General features: G+C 38.0%; 1 protein-coding gene across 2 annotated transcripts in view; it reads right to left on the reverse strand.

The window, feature by feature from the left end:
- The window catches only part of LOC124162496 (paired box pox-neuro protein-like), a 281,621-nt gene that overhangs the window by 156,096 nt on the left and 103,132 nt on the right, over positions 1-22,393 (reverse strand). For both annotated transcript variants that reach the window (XM_046539055.1, XM_046539056.1), the window contains exon 2: positions 17,822-18,301. In XM_046539055.1, coding sequence (XP_046395011.1) covers positions 17,822-18,301 — 480 coding nt within the window. The remainder of the gene's footprint in view (positions 1-17,821; positions 18,302-22,393) is intronic.

Here is a 22,393-nt window from a genome sequence, read left to right on the forward strand (position 1 = left end):
ACCTCATAACCTCGCCGCCATTGAGGTCGGCAATCTTTAGCCCCTTCTCACTGTCGGTAATTTTTCCGAGAAATTTTGATTGCCTTAGTCGAGGAGAAATTTAAATTTTGAAAATTTATTTACGTGCATGAGGGAGAGAGCGAGTGAATTTTCCGTCCGTGAATTAAGAGGGTGCCCTTTGCTCGGACCGTGACTGGCTACCGGGTAAAGAGGTAGGTCGATTCTCCACCCCCTCCACCCGTAGTGGACGTTCAAAATGATAAATAAAAAAAAGGGGATCTCAGAAAGAGATAAGGAGTGTTACGAAAAAGGGTTGCGAGGCGGACACTGCTTTCCTCCAAAGGGTTCGTGGGGGAAAGGGGGGGGGTCGAGGTAAAAGGGGTCGCTGGCGATTAGCCTTTCGTCTCCTTGGAGACAGAGCACAAAAGGAAAGCGGAAGGGTTTTCATTGGTCGGAGCAGGAGGGAGGGAGGGGCTTTTTTATTTTAAGTAGAAGGGGTTGGAGGAAGTCATGGCAAAGCAAGCACATGCAAAAAGATTACGCCTACACAACCCTTCCTGTGATGGTGAGGAGTCAGCCTCGGGCAAGAACGCCTTCTTAATTTATTTTCTTCGATTTTTCTCCGCTAGGTGACCCGGAAAGCTCCGAGATTTTGTCCACTTTAAGGGCCGTCGAGAAAGGGGGTCCCTTAATCCGGCGGACGTTGAATAAATACCTTCCTGTTCCTCCCACCTCCGCACGATTTTCGTCCTGGTTTTATGCATGGCGGACACTCTAATCCTTCGTGCTCCGAGAAAATGTCGCCTCTTATCCCCGCTCCGAGAGGGAAGGGGCACGTGAATATCGGCTAAAGCGGTTCTCCCGATTGTTTTCCCCAGATAAAACTCGCTTCGAAAACATAATAAAAATTCTCTACTCACGGATCACATGAAGGGTTGACGATAATTCTCCCTCACGTAACGTGACGAAAGGAAATAAAGGTAATCTGAGCCCTGAATTTTCGATATCGGCCGAAGAAGAAAACAGAAAAAGCTAAAACAACATATGGGGTGAATTTGTATAAGTTAGTAAATAATGTTACTGATAGTTAATTTGACTTCCTATAGGTAATTTTAGTATGATATTTGTCCGTAGGGACCTAAAATTCCATCTTAGTGTCCCTATTAATCGTTTGTGACGTATACGAATAATAAATCAAACTTTATTCAAAAATCAATACGCCTATAAACATTAAAGACGTAGAAAAACTTCATGTTTTCGTCGTGGATAGACATCCGCAGCAAGGTATGCTAACGGTTTCCCTAATTTTCTTAATTTTATACACATTCTTGAGATTTCACCTATAAAAAAATCTACTATTAATGATACTTACTCACAATATACACAACTCACTTACTTGTCAATGAAAATAAGAGGGCTACAAAGTAGCAGAGTCAAAAACGTAAAAAAACAAGACGGGTTGGTTGGTTAGTTTTGCTTGATAAATTAATAATTGATGTTATTAAAAAGTAATTGCCAAATTTAGTTGCAACAAATTATATTGCCTCGGTTCCCACATTTTTCTCCTCATATAAGTATTAAATAGAAGTCCTTTACCCTTACTACGAAATTCATCAATAACTTAAATAATACCAAGTATTTGCGAAACGAATTCCTATCCTGCTCAAATTCGAATGTTTTTCACATCGACCTAAGCTACTTCTCGACTAAAAACTCGACCCATACATTTTAGGGAGACACTCCCTCATTGTTTTTTCCCCATTATCTAGTAATAAGACTCGACTGGAATCGGGATATATGTGGATGCGAGGACAAACCGGAAATAAGAGCCAATGGTTCGACCACTTCTATCCTGCTTCCTACCCCACGGTACCCACTCGCGACCTAATAGACCCGTGAATTAATCAGGCCACCGAAGGGCTTTGAATGGGAAAGGCCCCTATTAGCCGAGGAAACCAGACGCGCCACCGAGCCCTCCACCGGTAGCGCGTCTGGTTGCTCGGTGGCGTCACCAATATCTGTTCTAGAATTTACCCAGCACACAGCAATAGTTAAAATGGTGTTGAGTTGTGAGGACGTACTATTGCCAACTCTTCTCATAAAGAAGAGAAGCAGGGAGGAGGAGTCGGAAGCATCCTATGTTGATGTCTAGACTTACCAAAGGACTTTATTACACACTATACGATCATCTTTGTGCGTCTTAAAACATTTATTGAATTATACTTAAATTTAATAATTTAAGAATTTAAATTAAGGCTAAAATGTTTTCAACCAATTTTATGATAATACAACATTTTACGACAGTCTTGGTAGTTTTTAAAACTTAATTCTACTTTTACAAACAGTCTTCAAATAAACATCAATAGTAGTAATTCATTAGCATTGTTCAATTGAAATCTTCTCATTCATAAACACACAAGAAAATATCCTAGTAATCAATGCAATTTTTAATCAAATATTTGTGTTGATTACACGTGAGAATAAAATTCTTAAGAGTTGAGAAGGGGATCAGTCGCCATTAGCGACGCAGGGGCGCGTATTGTAAGTTACGTACCTTCCCACGCGCGACTCTCTCTCTCTCTCTTGGACTCTTAAACCTAGCCGAGCCGCATAGGATCGTGAGTGTCAATGCTTGTACATTCGTAAACATTCACATTCACATTTTGACACTAGCATGCCCGACCAATGCTTACACCCTATTATGCCCCGAGTGGGTCAATTTGACCCAATGGGACTATGTTTGCATATATTACTCAAAATACTTAATTTCTTCCCAGTTTATTTATTAACGATGTTTATAAAGCATTTAGGAGGGTAGTATAAAATGAAATTAGACGAAAAATATTAAAATTGCAGTTGCTAAACAATTTCTATGGTGTTATGGGAAAATAGCTTCCACAGATTAGTGAATACCTATCACTTTTGCTCTGATAGGTTTGGGAGGTACAGTGAATTTCAATGGTATCAGGTTAAAAAAATTACAATAACATTTTGACAAAATATTAGCAAAAATCACACCGTTGCATTGAATACAAAGGAACAGTAGAAAGGCTTCAAATGGATTTAATGCCCTGGGTCAAAATGACCCATCCGGGCATGGCAGATATTAGTGATGAGAAAAAAATAGAAAAAATAATAATGTCGGGCCCAACTTTTGCAGAGTGGTAAACCAAACTAAATAATTAAAATTCATAAAATATGAGTCTAAAACTTTTCTTCGTTTCAAAATAATCAACATGAATATACTCTTTTGGGTCAAATTGACCCAGCCGGGCATTCTAGTGTTAAGATGATTTGTCAAATGAACTATTTCAATATTTCCACAGACTTTTAATCCAACACGACGAATTTCGTGGGAACAAAACTCGCCGTGTTCGATAAATATTCTGAGTAAATATTGCAGTGTTTCGTTTAACTAAACTTTAGAATTTCCCACACATCATGCCGGTATCATACAAGATTTTAAGAGGAGATGAGGAGAATGTGGGGAACAAAATTATGTCGAGAACGATTTGAGGTATGACTGAAAGGAATGTCTAAGATGGAGTGACTTTTAGGCGACTAGTTAGGAACAGCGACCCCTAACAGGAATAGCCACGGAGAAAGAAAAATAGTTATGCATTCACGAAAAATTTTGATCATTCGTACGCATACTAAAATTGTAGCTGTGTTTGGCAGTTAATCGATATAGATATAAAAATAAATGCACGATAAAGTCTATAAAAATATAGGTTTTTAACAACAACTTCATGAAACCCAATTATATTGAGTTTTATAGACAAAAGTTTGACTAATCACAAAAAGTTTGACTAATATCAATGAAATGAACACATATTTTTTACGTTTAAATCCCCTTTACAGAGTCGTTATTTTAAGGGAGGAAAGGATATAGAATATGCAGTACCTCTTGTATTTTCCAGACCATCTGGAATTCGACGTTGAATATTTTTTTTATTCCACAACAGACTCCCAAGAATACGCACATTATTGGATTGTGTATATTCGTGGCAAAGTGTCGTTCATGCTGAAGCTAGCGTGTCCTGAAGAAAAGATTTTTGAGCGTAGGAGGCGCCCGCCTCCAGAAGACAAGGAAAGCGCAGTAAGGTGGGCACAAAGGAAAGGGTTTCCTGGCATGGAAGGCGTTTCCAGTTCGTGTCGACAATTCGGTGTTCAAAGGGTTGCTCGATTTACAGGGAAACGGACTGTTTCACATGAAAGGAGAGGAATCCGTGGCATTTCTTCTCCTCGCGAAGGAAATATGTGCAGAGCGGTCTGTATGAGGCAGAAAGTAAGTTCAAATGACATGAACCCCTTGAGGCATTCTCAATTCTCTACAGAGTTCCTTGGTGGGTCTCTCGGCAGTAAATTCTCCAAGAAAAAATTCAGCTTCTGTTACTGCCATGAAAAAAATTGAGAGAAGGATTTTGGTGAAGTTCTACCATCGTGGCCTTTAAATAATTATTTAAAAGCAGAAGGATCGTACACTTAAAAAGCGAGCAAGAGCAATTCCTATCAGCTATTTAGCTAAAATATGTTTCGGCAGTATAACTCTATTAGTACTTAGTATCAAAAAGGTTTTATCTACATATTTGCAGCCACTAAAGTCATTTTTCATACGGCAATCTCTATAAATTGAGATTATTTCCTTTCACAACCTTCATATTCTCTAAAGATGAAGACAATTCTACCGTTACAAGTTATAAAATATTGTCTTACAGTGGAAATTGAGTAGTATGCTCAATAATAAAGCCTTATTTTTATTGTTACCGCAGGAAAAATATTGCTATTATTTTGAATCAGCTGAAGTAAGGTGATGGTGGGGATTCAGGGATGGACAACGTTAACAAACGGGTGTTTCGATTCATTACTAAGTTTTTAATTGCACAAGAGTTAAAATGAAATACCTCAAACGTTGTTAGAGGGAAAATTGAATGACGGTCATAAATCTTCATCCATAAGATGAAATAAGAGCAAAACCTAAATTCCGTATTTCTCTCTCCCACGGATAACTTTTTATTGACCTCCTACGTCATTCAACACCATTTCGCCTACATGTTCTTCCTGGATCTCTCAACGCCCTTCAGAACATTCAAGAGACACCTTCGAAAAAGCTTATTCTCGTGAATGTAAGTTTTTTTTATTCTTGCTCACGTTTTTCTGTATTGTATACTTACTAAAGCTGAACATTATAAGTTTTGTATTCAATATGAAGGCCAAATCCGCTATTTTTGAATACAAGTACTCAGAAAGTGCGCGTCCAAGAACACAGAAGAGCCACAAGAAATAAGCAATTTCAGCTCTCCGCCATTGCGGAGCATGCATGGAGTGAACCCGGACACCAGATAATGTTGTACGAAGCAACAGTTGTTGCAAAAGAAAATAGATATTTTCCCAGGCTAATAAAGGAGGCTATCGAAATATTCAAGACACCTGAAAACATGAATAGAAAAGATGGCTACCCTCTCCACAGCTCGTGGAAGAGGGTCATACGAGAAAAAAGAAGGTGGACCAATCAGCATCCAGCATGAAAAATTGGCGCCAAGAATGCACTATTTAAGTCACCAAAAAATTGAATCCCGACATCGACCTGAAGACGCCGGTTGGAATACCGTAGAAACTGTCGACGCAAAGAAAATCCGCGCGGTGAAACCCAGAAGCATGGAGACATCATATAGACACCGCCGCGGAAAACTACGCATCAACTAGTACTCAGTGGCGTAACAAAGAATATGCTTTTGGTGGGGGTGAGGGGGGTTAGAGAGGGCTGCCCTCCCAGGAAACAGGAAAAATTTTGAAAAATAGCATGCCTGAAAATACATTTCACATCATTTTGGCACTCAAATTGTAACTATAAGCAGATGCAATTATTATATATCAAATCCAGAAAAGATTTTAAAATATTTTTTTTGATTTCTCTGAGGCTTCTCTGAGGATACATCCCGATTGTTACGCCACTGCTAGGATTAATAAATAAATATAGAAAATTCCCCATTCTTACAACACACACCTTTCTTTAAGAAATTAAAAAGAAGATTAATAGCGAATGGGGACGAAAAAGAAGAAAAAGGACCTCGAAGAAAAGCTTCGACTGCCATTTGGCCATGGGATCTATTTACAATTGCGTATCACAGCGCAATCATCGGTTGTGTGTCGTTCGTGTCTCAAGGCATGTTCTCTACAGTAGTGGGGGCGCGCACTTGGTAATATTGGCCAAGAGCAAACACTGATAATCGCAAACGTACAGAAGATAAATTCTTCACTGATTTCTCCTTCTCGAAACGTATCGCCTCTGCTTCATATGGCTCACATGTCTCTCAAATTTAGAAGTAATTTTGGAAGTGAACGAGAGCACTGTCCAGTATAACACTCAGGTGCCGCTGTAAAAATATCAATTTTTTTCTTCTTATCTTGACCTTGTTTAATTCATTGTAAAATAGTTCTCGGAGTATAGGTCAAATGTATGTGATGCAAAAGAGTTTTAGCCAACGTTTTAGTTTATTTTAAACTATCATCAGGGCTATGAAAGAAAACATGAGAACAATATAAAATACAAAGGGGGTAGTAGTAGAGATGCGTTTTTAGGGGTGCGTCGATAGCAGGGTCGTTTACACCGCTCATAGTTTCTTTACATAAAGGAAGCTTGTTGAGTTCTATTAATCGCTTTCAATAAAAAGGGGTCTCCCATTGTATGGAGTCACAAGAGTTTAATTATGCCTGTGTTGATGATATATTGTATTACATTATTGATATTATCCAGATTATTACCCAGAACGGTTCGTACATCTTGGTTTCCAACTAGTTCCCTACGAAATACAATGATTATGATGATGATACAATATTTTTACATAAATAAATGTTGCGATAGAGTTTTTTTCATTGTATTTTATATTGTTCTCATGTTTTCTTTCATAGCCCTGATGATAGTTTAAAATAAACTGAAACGTTGGCTAAAAATGTTTTTGCATAAAATACATTTGACCTATACTCCGAGAACGTATACAATAAAAATATCAACCAATAAGACCCATAAGAGTGCTTCAGTGAATAAAATTCTCGTCCGACAGACAATGACTATATAAAATTAATTTAATGATAAATTGTTAATATATTTAACATAAATTCGGCGTATGGTCTCTAGAAATACCAACACCATGAGTAAAATGATGCTCCTTAAACTTTTGTAAAGGTTACATGAGCTATTTATGCCTTTTTGAGGCTGAAGAAAATAGTACTAAGTGAACAGAAACACACGAAAAACCATGTCAAACATGTAAGTAATTAGCACATGCAGCCGGCATAGTTTAATCAGAAGCATTACTTTTACTGAATATAAAACCGACGAAATGTGGAGTCGAATATCATTTAGGATCACTGGATATATGCATCCTAATTCTATGCATTAAAGATTAATATTAGGATCTTATAAGTCATATATACACTAATAAATAATAATTGGTGGTTCTTATACTAATACTGATAACATATATCAAAAGAAGTAAATTTACTTGCTATTATTTTATTCTTACATGAAGTGCGTTTCACTTTGAGCGCAATATAGAATGTCGCATCGCTATTCAAGAATGCTAAATCGAGAAAAATATTTCCTATTTTAGCTTAAGATTTTTACTTGGAAAAAAACATGCCTTCACGCGTAAAATTTTTATGCTCGGTCAGTAGAGGGACAAGAATGATCGATCAGGCTCATTGCCACAAAATGGAGACGGTTACTTTTACGACATGCAAAAATGAACCGCGTAACATTGTGGAGCCATGAAACCCAGCGCTTAAAAATCTCGACGGGGGGGTGGGTAGTTCTGGGGGGCAGTATTCAGCTTGCGGACGGAATTGCGTTCTCCTTTGGCGCACTCCGTAATCTCACCGCAAAATAATCCTTTCACAGTGGCGCCACGCCTCTTTTAGGAATCGCCCGTTTTTTTTAATAGGTTTTTATTTCTCCGCGCATGTATGCAACCCGCTCTTTTCCCTCTCATAAATGTGGAAATGTCCGAGAGGGGGCGGAAAATGAAAAATCGCCCGAATGTCCCTTGTGCACGTACCCACGTTCGACCGCAACGAGCCGTGAGCAGACATTCATTACGCGGCCGGCCTTTTTTCGTATTCTCAAAAGAGGTACGCGTTAAAGCAGTCTTTTTTTTTCTCTCCGCGAGTGAATTTCCATTTTTCGTCACGACCACACTCCCTCCCACTCCCTCACTCCTCTTTTCAGCGTAAAGTGGAAATGCTTTTATTCTTTTTCGACGATAAAGCAGAGTAATCCATGAAAAAATGATCCGATACAATTACTAAATTACAAACCAATAACAATTTGGAAGCTCTGGAATAAAAGTTCATTCTGAACTCATAGTCAACACGGCGTAGTTCGGTTTCACAATCAATTTAAAGTTTTTCTCAAGTTATTACGACTGCTGCGTCAATTTCAAGGCAGAAATAGTATATTTATTTATGAGAGATTCTTAAAGAATTGTTATTAAAATAGTTTTTGGAACCGTACTTTGTTGCGCTCAGTGGCGCCGACTCCATGGGGCCTGAGGGGGCCCGAGCCCCCTCAAAAATTCGTTAGGGGTGTGAGAAAAAAATGTGTCAGGCTTGTCGATTTTCCCCGGAGTGTCCAGATATCGAGATTCGAGTTATAAGGGTTCTAATGTTGATCATATGATTCTTTTTAAATACTTAAAAAACTTAAAATTCACTACTTATAAAATTTCCGGTTTGTGCCCCCCCAATGTTTTTTGTAAGTCGGCGTCCCTGGTTGCGCTTGCTATCAGAAACACATCGTCCAATAAATTAACATTGAAAAGAATTGATTATGATACTAGACGTTAAAAAATGGAAATGATTTATAATACGGCATAATTTTATAAATGGATAAAGTAATTATAGCTGTTGTTGTTATCCGTTTGTAGTTGGAAAGAAAGTGCCGACTAGTTTACTGGAGATTTCGTGCGAGAGCAAGATTTTACGAGAAGCAACAGAGTCATCCATTTTTAGGACAAACAATACTTTTGTACCAACAATACAACGACATCATATCATGAATATGTGTAAGCAAATTAATGTAAATGCATTTATGTAAACCCCAATACCGTTTTGAAAAATTGAAGCAAAAGCTTAAGTACCTAGTCTCAAAATCCCAGAATAGCACTTCTGCAAATTCCGGCAAATAATCTTCAATTCCCATATCAGAGCACTTTACTGGCCATGCCGATGTTCTATTTATTACTTTTCATCAGCTTCTACATTACCAGTGAGTAGTAGAGTGGAAAGAGGAAATGGTATAGATTATGATTACCGTAAGATTCCATAAATTCCCGAATGGTGGCAAGCAACTAATCCAATATCATTAACGTCGACGATATGGTTCCAAATGAAATCTATTTAAAATGAGTAGAACTCGAATTAAATCACGAAGCTCCATGGTAAAATATTAAAAATATAAATATTTAAAAAATAATTCCCAATATATTATGGATTAATAAACGCCCCTTAATAAGGTGCAAGGTTCCAGATTGAAGAATTGTATTCAAAATCTCCCTTCGATTAATTTTACGGTCATGCCTCGACTTTAGGCATTATTTTCCGTGAGCTACGACATTCTCAGCAGCGATGGAATGATAAGAGAATAAATGGCGGAACTATTTTTTCATAATCTCAAATATTCATTGTTTCTGTCGGGGAAAGGGGTAAGGAGACTTATAAGAGAGAGGCACGGGGCAATTATCCACCCCTTTCTTTCACGAAGGCCGCTCTTTGAATACGGTCCCATGTCGCGGGAGCGTATTCATGTGTCCACGTAGGGTGGGAGGGGAGAAAGGGGCAGTTTGAGTAAATGGGGGAACGGAAATGGCCCCAAAGGGGATGAGAGGGGGGGTTGGGAGTGGAGTGGGGGCGGAAGGCGACGCCACAGAGAGAGAGAAGGGGGCGTGCACCCTCGCCCTGATTCGCCTGACCCCGTGATTTGTCGGATTATGCCCTTTCGCTCTCCCCTCCCCCCCCTACAACTCCCACCCTCTCACTCCCTGGGGTGGAGGGGGCGGGGGAAGGGGTTTTCGGGGTGGCCGGAAGAGAGAGAGAGAATGCGGGGGCGGAGGATAGCATGGTGGCGGGCTAAGAGGGGGGATAGATCTTCTAAGGGCGGGCCAGCAAATGGCAGCTCAGGTTTATTCATGAAGCGACGCGAGACGAGGAGGAAAGGATAAGACAAAATGATTACCCATAAGGATTTTCTCTCTTTTGCATGACAATCGGCTAAAAACAACTAATCGAGAACCTAAGTGAAATAGATAATGATAGATAAACAAATATATCTTACTGAATAAAAAAAACTATTTTCAAGCTAAAAAATTCAAGTTATCTTTGGAAAAAGGAAGAAAAGGTATATATTTAAAAAAATACTTTGCCCTATTTCACTGAGAATCTAAAAATAATGCCATTAAAAAATATTTAGGCCAACGAAATTTTCTTTCGAATGACAATCTGATGGAAAAACAATGAAGTGCCTACGTGAAATTGATAAAAATAAATAAACAAATGCTTATTTGAAACAAAATAATTCAAATTTTATTGGAGAAAGGTAGAAAAGGATATGTTTTCTGATATTTTCCCTTTCTGGCTGAACTCTTAAAATGATGCCATTACCATATTTTTTGGCAATTAATAATAGCAAAGCTTTAAGAATAGGTTGTTCACATATAGTCCTAAAACTTGGCGCTTGAATTGAAGGGAAGGAAAGACAGAACAGAACTCTGATAACATTTTATTGCATATCAAACATAGTGCTTTAAAATATAAAAGGAATGCAGGGGTATATTTACACAACAGAGCTTCAAGGTAATTGTCAAAAGGATTTCTTTCGTACACCGTGAAAATTTTAAAATTTGCACAAGTTTAAAGCTGTTTGTGCCCGAGGCGTATTAAGTAGCCCTATGATATTTTTACTTAACCAACTCAACAAACGATTCAAAAATGATTATATCTCAAAGTCTATTTTTCAATCAAATTTCATGTATCGGTCTCTCATTATCGGAGAGAGAGATTGAATACCTCCACGTGGGAGCCAAAAGTAATGAACCGCCCCACCCCCCAACAAAATGAGAGATTGAATACCACCACGGGGGAGCCAAAAGTAATGAACCGCCCCAACCCCCAACAAAAACGGCTTTAATCAGCTCCTGATTTCGCGGCAGTACTGCTTCTTCTTAAATACATTTATTCCAAGGAAAAAAAGAATCATGTTCATGGAAATTCCGTCGACAAAAATACTTTATTTTTAGAGAAATAAAAGGCAAAAGCAAGGGGGAAAAAATTTGAAATGATTTTCGTGAAATTGCAAACCCACCTAGGGGCCAGTTTCCTCTCCATGTTCACCTTTATCCTCGCATGCTCAAGCCGAGCCAAGGGTTGCAACGATAACGCCAGCTCATTGGCTATTCCCAACGAGGCGGCCGTGCGCACATTAAAATGGCCGTCGTCCATTTTGCTTTATCGTTTCATTTTTGTTTTTTTTTAAATGGGTGCCATAAAAGATGAAAATATTTAAATATTGCAGCAATGGACTGAGGAGATATGATTTTCCTCATAATCCCTCCACTTTAACCTCCCACCACCTCCACCATTTGGGCACCCCATTAAAAATTAATGGCCGTGGCAGTGGTCCCTTTTAGACCTTTTGAAAAGCGTTTTTTCACCAACCGTTGTCGACTCCGTAATCTGACCTCCTTGTTCGGTAAAAAGGGCACGCCATGTCATGGATATTTCTTTCGGATAGGAAAGGGTCAATTCTATTGGAATAATTTTTTTTATAACATTGGAATTGCAAATAAAAATTGGAGGACCGATTAGATGCTCATATATATTATAACTTAAGGGAAAAAAACGAAAATCACGGAGACAGGAAGCAAGCAACTACCATCATTATCGTGAGTAATAACGACTTTCCTAAAAAAATATTCTTATCTGTACAATGAATTTTACAATCACTAGAGTAGGAGAGGCCTAACCAATGTAGCCATAACCATGTTGATCCCACTCGCAAAGTTATACAAGTACCGTGATAGAATGACGTTGATTCCTAATTAAAACAAAGCATTCTTATCTTATGGTCTTATAATTTTTTTTATATAATGTTTGATTGTGAGTTTAAAAAAATACTAAATGCTCATTAAATACTCAGGTATTATGAATGAAAATGTGAAATTTGCTCATTATGTAATCAACGACTTTACTAAAAAAATATTCCTGTCTGTACAATGAATTTGACAATTACTGAAGGAGAAGAGGCCTAACCAATGTAGCCATAACCATGTTGCTGCCACTCGCAAAGTTATACAAGTACCGAGATAGAATGACGTCGATTCCTAATTAAAACAAAGCATTCTTATTCTTATGGTTTTATAGAATTTTTTTATAAAATGTTTAATTGTGAGTTTTTTTAAATGTCTAAATGCTCATTAAATACTCAGGTATTATGAATGAAAATGTGAAATTTGCTCATTCAGTTATTCAAATCAAAATAATATGCAAGGAAAAGTACCTCTTATGTAAATTCGGTAAATATTTACCGAGAAAAATTACTATATAGGAAAGTTATAAGCAAAGTACAAGTCATGAGAGTAAAAATTATTTTAACACACTATTATATCAACGGACGTACATACTTACTCAATTAATTGAACAGTTCTTCTTTATAGGAGATTACGAAAGGAAAAAAAACACTCGGTCACCTTTCACACTGACCCATCTATTTCTTATCTATGGAAAAATATCGACACAGTGAATTCACTCCATTTCTACAGCAAGATGAATGCAGTCTCGAATCACATGTTTCTTTGCGACATTAAAGAGTTGTTTTTCCTAAATTTTCGGTCTGGTATGAGAGTTATTCTTTTTCTTGGAAGTTAAGTGAAATGAGAGTATGAATTTGTCAGTGGCTCTGGAGTGCATTAATTTCAAATTACTTGCCCCGCTCCCCAACCAACAGAAATATAAAGCATTCTCTTCTACATGTGCTAAAACAGGGCACAAATAACCCTAAATGTAGCGTTTTGCAAATAGAAGTGTAGTAAAGCGTAATAAATCAAGCATAATATAATGAAGAGACACACACCAAATGTCTAAAAGTTAAACTCCAATATCAAAGTGAATATTGAAAGTGTTTTTAAAAATAATCTTGTGCAAGAAAACTATCTCTCAACGTTCTTTAAACTCTTGTTAAGTCATATTAAGTTTCCTATTAATCTTTGTCATAATCAGATGGCAACAATCCTAAAAATTGCTTGAGCTCACGATTCGGCCCTCTCCTCCGCTGGTCTTTTCATAGCGACTTATTTCATTTCGTTTACATCCTTTATGACCTACCCTTTGTAACTCATTCGAGGCCGTCCTTGCTCTTCTTCCCTTCCACCTCTCCTTCCAAGATTGTTTTCATCAGCCCATCATGCCTCATAAGATAGCCAACTAAGTTCTCACGTCTTCTCCGTAAGATTTTTAGAAGACTTCTATTTTCTCCCAATCTTCTTAGCTTTTCCTCATTACCTACTCGGTCGATCCATTTAAACTTCATCGTTCTTTGGTAGCACCACATTTCGAATACTCCAATGCACCTGTCAACGCCCAAGCTTCGCTACCATAAAGATGCACGCTCCACACATAGCATCTGATCAATTCTCTGAATGTATTTTCAGATGTAGGTAGATTCTTCTTTTTGCAGGCAGCCGTCCTTTCTTGTGCTATACTATTCACTTTTCCTTCTTGCTTCGTCCTTCGTTGGTAATAAGTAACTAAGTAACGGCACTTTTTCACTTCTCTCTTAATTCGCGTATATTTTAATCATCTTTAGTATTATATATTATAATATATAATAATAATAAATAATTATAATATATAATTATACATTATAATTATATATTATAATCATCTTTCTTGTAAGTCTTTGTAATTTTCTGATTCTTCTTTCAAAAACTCGTCTGAGAACCGTAAAACCCTAACCGCTAATGTGTGTACATATCATGCATAACAAGTTGATAGAATATACACTATTTTCATATACAAATGTGCAGTAATGTGTTTCACGGCATGTAGCCCTCTATTCATGTGGAATAGTTGTAGATTACTGAAGGATCCATTACCACCTGGGAGAATCAATGGGACTAACTCCTTTATGCATAAAATATCAAGGCAAATTGTTGGAAAACATATTACTTTGACGACATTGAGGTACGACGTGAGGATCATCCATGCCCACTGACATAGGTAAATAGTCAGCCTTGCTGTAAATGAAAGTGAAGGGTTATATGAGTGGTTTCTAAATATTACAAAACATATTTTGTCTAAACAAGTTAGTGTAAGTGAATAAAAAACAAGAGATAATCGCCAAAGTTATCAAACGTAAGCTGGGGGCGCCTTGCCATAGGATATTAATTCTTTCAAACTGATAATCGGATTGGTGTGTGAGCTAGGAAGCATTACCGTAGGAATGCTTAGGGTGTAAATTAAATCAAGTGCGCTAAAAATGACGTAATACGAAAACTGCTTGCAAGAATTGCGAGCCATCATAGCGTGAGAAATTGTGTTTCCGAGAAAGCGATTACTAAATAAAATCTGAGTATTTGTTTTCGCAGTTTATCTTCACCCCTCCACCCCATTTTCGGAGTTTGTATTGCTTCCCCAAATTTTCGGTTCCGTGCGGTCGTGTCTACGGTTGAATTACGCGAAAACGATTCGCAGGGTAAATGTTTAGAGCGGGAGTAGAGGCAGTATATTGGATTTAGTTGATGGAGGACTTCAAATGGACGCGAAAAAAGGCGAACGCGCCCTCCCAAGAAAGCGATTCCCGAAAGTTCAAAAGTTCATGGCTCCAAAGAGAAGAAGTGAGAGTGAGCTTGGGCAGAAACGATCTGGACTTTGAGCGATGGACGCACAAAAAAAACGAGAGTTGGTTTAGCCATTGTAAGGCTTTCAAAAGCCCCAAAATTGGATTATGCAAATGACAAGAGAGGCTTGGGATATTCTTCGGTCTCTTGGTTCCACCCAAAAGGTAAAGTGCCGATATTGTGATTCCCTGGAAGCGAAGGCTTTGAAAAACCGATGAGGAAAAGTGGTTCGGATATCTGCTTCCGCTGAGGAAACAAATGAAACAGAGTGATAGACGAACATTCACTGGGTCGTGAAAAATTCCTCGCCTGCGTGAAGTAGGCCACCCATTTAAAAAAATTTAAATAAAATAAAAGTATAATAGGTCATTTAGAGCACACAATTTAACGCTTCGGTTTATATGTTAATGGATCTAGTCGAGGCATTCTCAGAATGTGGGTAATTTTCAGTAATGGGATGGTTAAAATAAATATTAAGCTTAAGAGGTGCTGGCGTGAGGAGTTGGCATCAAGAGGGTGCCATAAATCAACTGGCAAAAGGCATGGAAAGACGGAATTCGCAATAAAAAATCAGTTAGAATTGAAATTTTCAACAACTAATATTTTTTGGCCCAAGTTGTAAGAGCCTTTCACACCACGAACTCGCACTGATTCAAATGAGTGGGTTGGAAGCTAAGGGGTGCGAGTGATTTCTTTTTTATATACAGAGTTGGGTACAGAAATTAGGTATAGAAAACAAACGAGATCAATTAGATACTTAGCAAAGCATTTGATTTTCCGCTCGGCGTCAGCACACAACTGAGACTAACTCGCATCTCTTCGCAACAATTTTTGTTTATTTCTTCTAACAATTAACTTTAAACCTGAATCACACGATCATTTTTTTCGTCGCGAAAAGTGATCACTATCGCGATCACTAGAGTGATCACTCGCAAATGATAGTCACCGGCAATTGTTTTTCGCGATCGCGATGAGGATTCCCATCGCTATTTTTTATCACTCGTCTGGTCGCTTTTTCCGTAGCTAAAACCCCATATCAGCAAATCGGAACGCATGCCCGTATGGAGCGATTGCAGCGCAACGTTTGGCAATCGTGGGAACGACATAGATAAACAAACACGCAATATATTTTCTGTTAATATTCACGCAATATTTTTTAATAGATCTGTTGCTTTACCGGCGTATGCTGATAGTAAAGGCTGCTCGAGTGTTCCACCGGGTGATCTACTCCATGGCTGTCGACGTTTCGGTATACTATTCGTACTCCATCCTCAGGGCTGAATATATGGAATAAATAAGCCACCCTGTTAGAGGGTTAAATTATATTTCATATTTTGTAAACTTGTGAACACTACTTTTCATATCCAGCCCTTGTGATGGAGCGCGATTTATTCTAACGTCAGTTGAACTTCAGTGATTTCTAATTTGACAAATTTAGTATTACATTGGTGTCACTGAAATTTACTAATATTTGTCGCTGCACTCAAGGCAACTTGTGTATAGCGAGAAAGCAGCAAAGAGATGAACGCATTTAGACTCCGATAGGCATTGGTCGCAGGCGAAGGCTTCCGTGAAAGTGATATTAGAAAGAAACGAAGAAAGAAAGAGCCGACTCGGGAAAAGTAGGGTCCTCAGCTCTGGGAATATAAACCGTGCAACGCTAGGAAAGAATTTTTTACGCATTTTCTGACTCCATGACAAGAATTATCGGAATATCAACGGTTTGTCTGCATAAAAGGTTACACCTCGTTCTTTCTCCGGAGATCCCGAAAATACGGCAGAGAGCTAAAAATAAACTTAAACTCCGAAAATTATAACTGGAACGGATTATAAATAAAATCCCTGATACTTCCAATAGCGATAGAAACGGGTGCCAGAGAATTCCTTAGTCGCCACTGGATTGTATGAAAGCAAGCATACCCGATACTGCCGGTGTATTACCAGTGCGCACCTAAATAAGCCACCCCATCCGAGGGCTATGTTATCATTTATATTTTGAGAACTTTTACCATTTTATTTTTCTCAAATAATCATCTGCTCCAAATCAACACTGTTTTTATTTCAGGTTTAGCTATATGTATTCAGTGGAAATTGTTGTTGTTGTTGCAAAATAGAAGCAATTTGCAGGCACCTATTCCTAGCACTAACAGAAGTATGAAGGATCTTTCTAATATCTTACTAGCACTATGAAAGGGAATCGGTTATCAGTAGTTGGCACAGGACAACTTGAAAGCGAACACACCCGATACAATCGATGTATTCCCGCTGCGTAGCTAAATTATGGTCTTTTCAGAGGACCATATCACCACTGCTAGCACTGCGGGACAGATGAAACACATGTCATAAAGTTTTGAAATTAAATTATATATTCGTATTATATGTAGCGCCGAAAGCGCAATGACGTAGTACCGGTAAACCATGTGTACCACAACCAGCCAGATGACAGTACAGTTTGTTTCGCGCAGATGTTTGTGTTAGCAGAAGCTTACATGCTAAAACAGATGTTGATAATTGATTTGTTTTTAGAGTAGGTACACTGATCAAGGAATATCAAAAACGTCCACAGAATGTAAAAATATACATTTTTTTCCAATGACAATCATTTTTTTATTTTCTGTTTATTATTATTATAATTATTTTTATTAAAATTATTTGTTTTATTACTTTTTATTGTTTTCTTTTCTATTTTTTTAAATAATTATTACTATTTTTTCCTTTTAAATTATACTTGTGGACACAATTTTTATCCCCTTAAAATAAATTTTTAAGGGGACATTGCGATATCTTCGGGTATATCTGCGCACTACTGTTCTGCCATATATTTCCCGGAAAAGTTGACTTAAATCCAGTAATGCTCTCAGCGCCACGGATGAAAGAGTTACTGCGCTCTCGCTCCTGCCGATACGCATTCAACTCTGGGCAATTCAACTCACCGAGTAGCTTGGTGACGGCTCCCTGCTGCGAGAGCACGTGTGACGCGAGGTCGTAGTGGCGGAGTCCGAGGCGGGAGAGCTCGAGGAGACGGTGTGGCGACGCAGCGGCCAGCACCAGCGACGAGAGGGAAGCGGCCGACGCGGCCGCAGCCGCCGCCGCAGCCGCCTGCTGCTGCTGCTGTCCCGCGGTCCCTGCACCCGCACCCGCGGCGGAGGGCAACTGGGGGTGGTGAGGCGGCGGTGGAGGGGGTGGCGGAGGAGGGTGCAGACCCCCAGAGGGAGCGGCGGATGCGGCCGCCGCCGCTGCCGCAGCCGCGGCGGCGAACTGGTGCGCCGCCGAGGCGTGGTGGTGGTGGGGGTGGGCGTGGTGGTGCGGGTGGTGGTGCAGAGCGTAGAGGTCGCGCAGGGCGGTGGCCGCGGCGGCACCCGCCGGGGGAGGCGGAGGGGGAGTCGCCACGCCGACAGATGGTGCTGCTGTCGCTGCAAAGAACAGAAGCATAAAAAAGAGCGTTATTTTTGTTTGACAATGTCCGTTGATTTCATTGGTAAATTATAAGTAAAAATAGAGCGTTAATTTTGTCCGGAAAAGTCTCTTAATTTCAATTGATATAGAATAAAAATGAAATCCAAGTAGGTACTTTTAAATTATAGAATTTGCATTACTCTAGGTTTCATAAATGATTAAACTAACGCATAAATAATTTTAACATAAACCAATCCTGACGATGTCGCACAGCGACGAAACTGGTCGTTATTTAAATTACTTACGTGAAATCTACAAGGATTTTTCTTCAATATGAAGCAGTTTCAAGAAATCACGCCTAAACCACTCATTTTGATGAAATAAGTTCGTGACGAAACAATAAGTTTAAAATATAAATGATAGCGGAAAATGCGGGAGAATTTAAACGGGGAAAGGTAGTGCTGCAGTCGATAGAGAATAGGAACTTGAAAAAACAACTATTTTACTGCGACACGTCTCTTGAATATATTAGTGCTATAAACAATATTTTTGTACATCGATGGTTAAGTTCTAACAACACGTATCTCAAAAATAGCAAATTTTCAGGAAAGCAAAAAAAAAAACTTTATTTTTTTCATAAGTAGGTAGGTATATCATTTTCATTGAAATGAAAATCCAAAAATTCATAAAACTGAAATAAAAGTATTAGCAGTATTAACTCAGTTCGGATAAATTTGAGGTACGTGTTGTTAGAACTTAGATATCGATATGTAAATTTTAATGGGCATGGAATAAAAATGAGAGCCAACATTATTTCAATTCTAGAATCCGTATTATTATAGGTCTCTAAAGTGGTAAATATTGGTTGGTGAAAAAATACTGTGTTCTAAATATAAATGAAGGCCCAAAAGGTGAGACAGTTTACATGTCGATAGATACTGTTGCAGTCGATAGATGGAATAAAGAGATCGGAGTAGGTATGTCTGGAGCGTGTTTAATAATATCTCTGGATTTTTACATTCTAGATTAACATTATTGTAGATGACTTCAGTTCATTCACAACTGAAAAAATTTGGTTCAAATAGGCGATGTTATTAAATACACATAAAATCCCAGAACAGAAGGGGAGTAGCGTCTGTTGCCAGTTGGTCTTGCAGTTTCTAAGAATATCACGAGAGTGTATGGAAATGTCTCTTGAAGAAAATATTTTTTATACTATCAACATTATTGTAGGTCTCCACAGTACATTAAGGACTAGAATGAAGTTGGTGTAAATAGAATGTTTTTAATATAAAAGTCCAGAGTGAGAGTTGAAATGCCGACATAGAGTGCTGCGTTTCGAGACATTTTAGGAGCTTTTTTGATAATATATTTACTTGGTAATATTTAAAAGTTCAAGAATCCACATTTTACAAATCTAAAGTTTTTTCCAGAGTCAAACGTGTATTAATAAATACTGCATTGAAAATGAAAGACAAAGACGGTGGGAGATCGCCAAAACAACAGATGGTTCTGCAATTGCTTCACCAAGGAATAAATGAGAACGCGTGGACCACGTTCGGAAAGATCTCTTAATTTTTAGTTTATAGAATCATTATTTTTCGCGATTATTTTCTATTACGATTTCTTTTTGCCTGGCTCACGTTTAGCTCTATGGATGCTTGGCTGTATTTACGCATAACACTCAAAACGCCTTATTACCGGTAATTGATTGATCCCACTATTTCTAAAACTATTACTATTTACTTACGATACTATTTCATACATCAGTATTGCAGTCACCAATTGAAAGTATAAGAAAAATAATTGTAAAACACGTCTTAATCTTTCATACCCTCATGTTTGTCTCAATAGACAATGAGCGTTGAATAAAAATGCAAACAAAACACGGTGGTGCAGCGCGCGGCAATAGATGGTGTTGACGCCGCTGCTACACAGAAAGGCAAAAGGAACAATTGAAGCATATTTGGAAATACATCCTGATTTTAAATTTGAAAATATTTCACTTATCATTAGTATACTCATAAATTAACATTGTGGAGTAAAAAGAAGAGACATTATTAACTTTTTCAAGATCGAACAAGCTTAACAACTGATTTTTAATTATTTTTTGCACATCCTATCTATTTTGAAACTAATTAGGGGATATCATGAAAAAAAACCGAACAAAAAATTTTAAATACGTTTTCAAGCATGTTCCCAAGAGGGAACACGCAACAACATTTTGCTATTGCTTGAAAAACGAATATACACTTGCCCAAAAAACTGAGTTCAACAATGTTATATATATATTGATCTTTTGAATGAATGAGTATTTGTTACCGGAGAGCGAGTGTAGGGTTAAATATTGAATAAACCGCATGCTCACTACAAAGGTGAAGAAAATAACCAATTTTTAAAAGGCATAATTAACGACCAATGTAAACAAAAGTCATGCGATGCACTTTTAAAAAGACTTCCATACTTTATTTACATAAAAAGCTATAAATTAATCGCAGATAATAAATTTATCATTTCCATGAATTTTTATAAATCTGTTCCTAAAGTGGAACTTTGGGCTGTAAGCGATTTAGAAAAATTAGAGCTTATTCCAAATTTCAAAATGTACGTCATGAATTGGAATTCTTTTTTGCCAAAATTACCTTGGCATATCCTGCATACCCATTTCTAATCAAAGTTAGTTTGTTTCAATGCATCCTATTCTACCACCAATATTCAGCTTCGGCGTGTCATCATCAACGCATTCACGCCAAATATGTTGAAACTTGGACCGGTGTTCATTTTCAGTCCTTGGAAGTCAGGGTTAAAACAAACCTATTTTTTGTAAAAAAATATTCAACTACTTTCCCAAGTTGGACGAAGGATTAACGCGCAATTGAGCGTAAGAATACCTCTTCACACAAATCTAATATTTGATGACTGATTTATTCTTACTTGTGCCTGGCTTCGAAAACGATAATCTTCCTGTCATATGTCGAAGCTCGAATACGAATAAGTTTTAGTGGATTATGTGTGAGAACTTACTTGGACCAATACATTGAAACTCCCTTTCACTTTAAGTCGCTTTCCTGCAAAACTAAATTTCGTCATACTTTCATCACAAAATTTTTACTTCCCGTACTTTAAATGGTATTTCTTGATTCCGAGCGGTTTCAAGGCATTAGCGTAGTGCACAAGAGATCGTTAAAAGTGTGTGAAAGCCTGAACTACCTCCATACTCTAAAATAGAAATTCCAAGGGGTTTACTTGCAAATGATTGAAGACATAAACAAGCGTTAGTTGCCTTGCAAAAAATATGCTGTGCATACTTTTCTGTGTTCAGTTAGAAGTTGTGGAATTTTGCCTTTGCTTCAAAATTAATACATTTTAATTCCTTTAAAACACAAGTATTTATTTAACCTTACTTTCTTATTTTTAAATGGTCAGCAATAATTCATAAACATTACCATATTTCACTTGCTCTCTGGCAAAAAGTCGCAGTTTAAATGTAGCCATCACGAAATATATAATACCACCCAAACTTTCATAAATGAATAATTGTCACCATACTCTTCACTTGTCGGTATATCTACCGCAAACCAATCACAGCTACGAAATTAGCCGACCACCAAATAGCCGGCTAAAATCGCAGACGTGCGCGGGAAGTCGCGCACACTACTCCCACACCAAATTAAAGCCCATCCGGGCGAGAAGTAGAACCCATTCCCTTAGAGGAAAGGAAATCCACCCGTTGCACTTAATGAATAAAAAATGTAGTAATTGGTTTTAAAGGATCTAAATGTCCTAGGGAGGTAATAATCTTAACAAAGTAGTGGTCTGCCTACGTGCAATGGAAAGATATATTTATTACTAAGTTGGAGGTTAAGATTCACAGCTAACGCATAATAAGTGCCTTACCCTCAACAGCACTTGACTATTAGATAAACAGAATACAACAATATCTTAGAAACAAACCGTACGTGCATCCCCGCCCGGTTCAAACGAAATAATAAGTTAGATACTGTAACACCCGACTTCCTTTCGCTAGAACTTACTACCTCTTCGTTTAACTCATGTGTCTTAACAATATCATCAGCCACATAGGAATTAATGTACTATCCTATGCAAAG

This window comes from Ischnura elegans, chromosome 7, assembly GCF_921293095.1.
Source record: "Ischnura elegans chromosome 7, ioIscEleg1.1, whole genome shotgun sequence".
NCBI classification, from domain to species: Eukaryota; Metazoa; Arthropoda; class Insecta; order Odonata; family Coenagrionidae; genus Ischnura; species Ischnura elegans.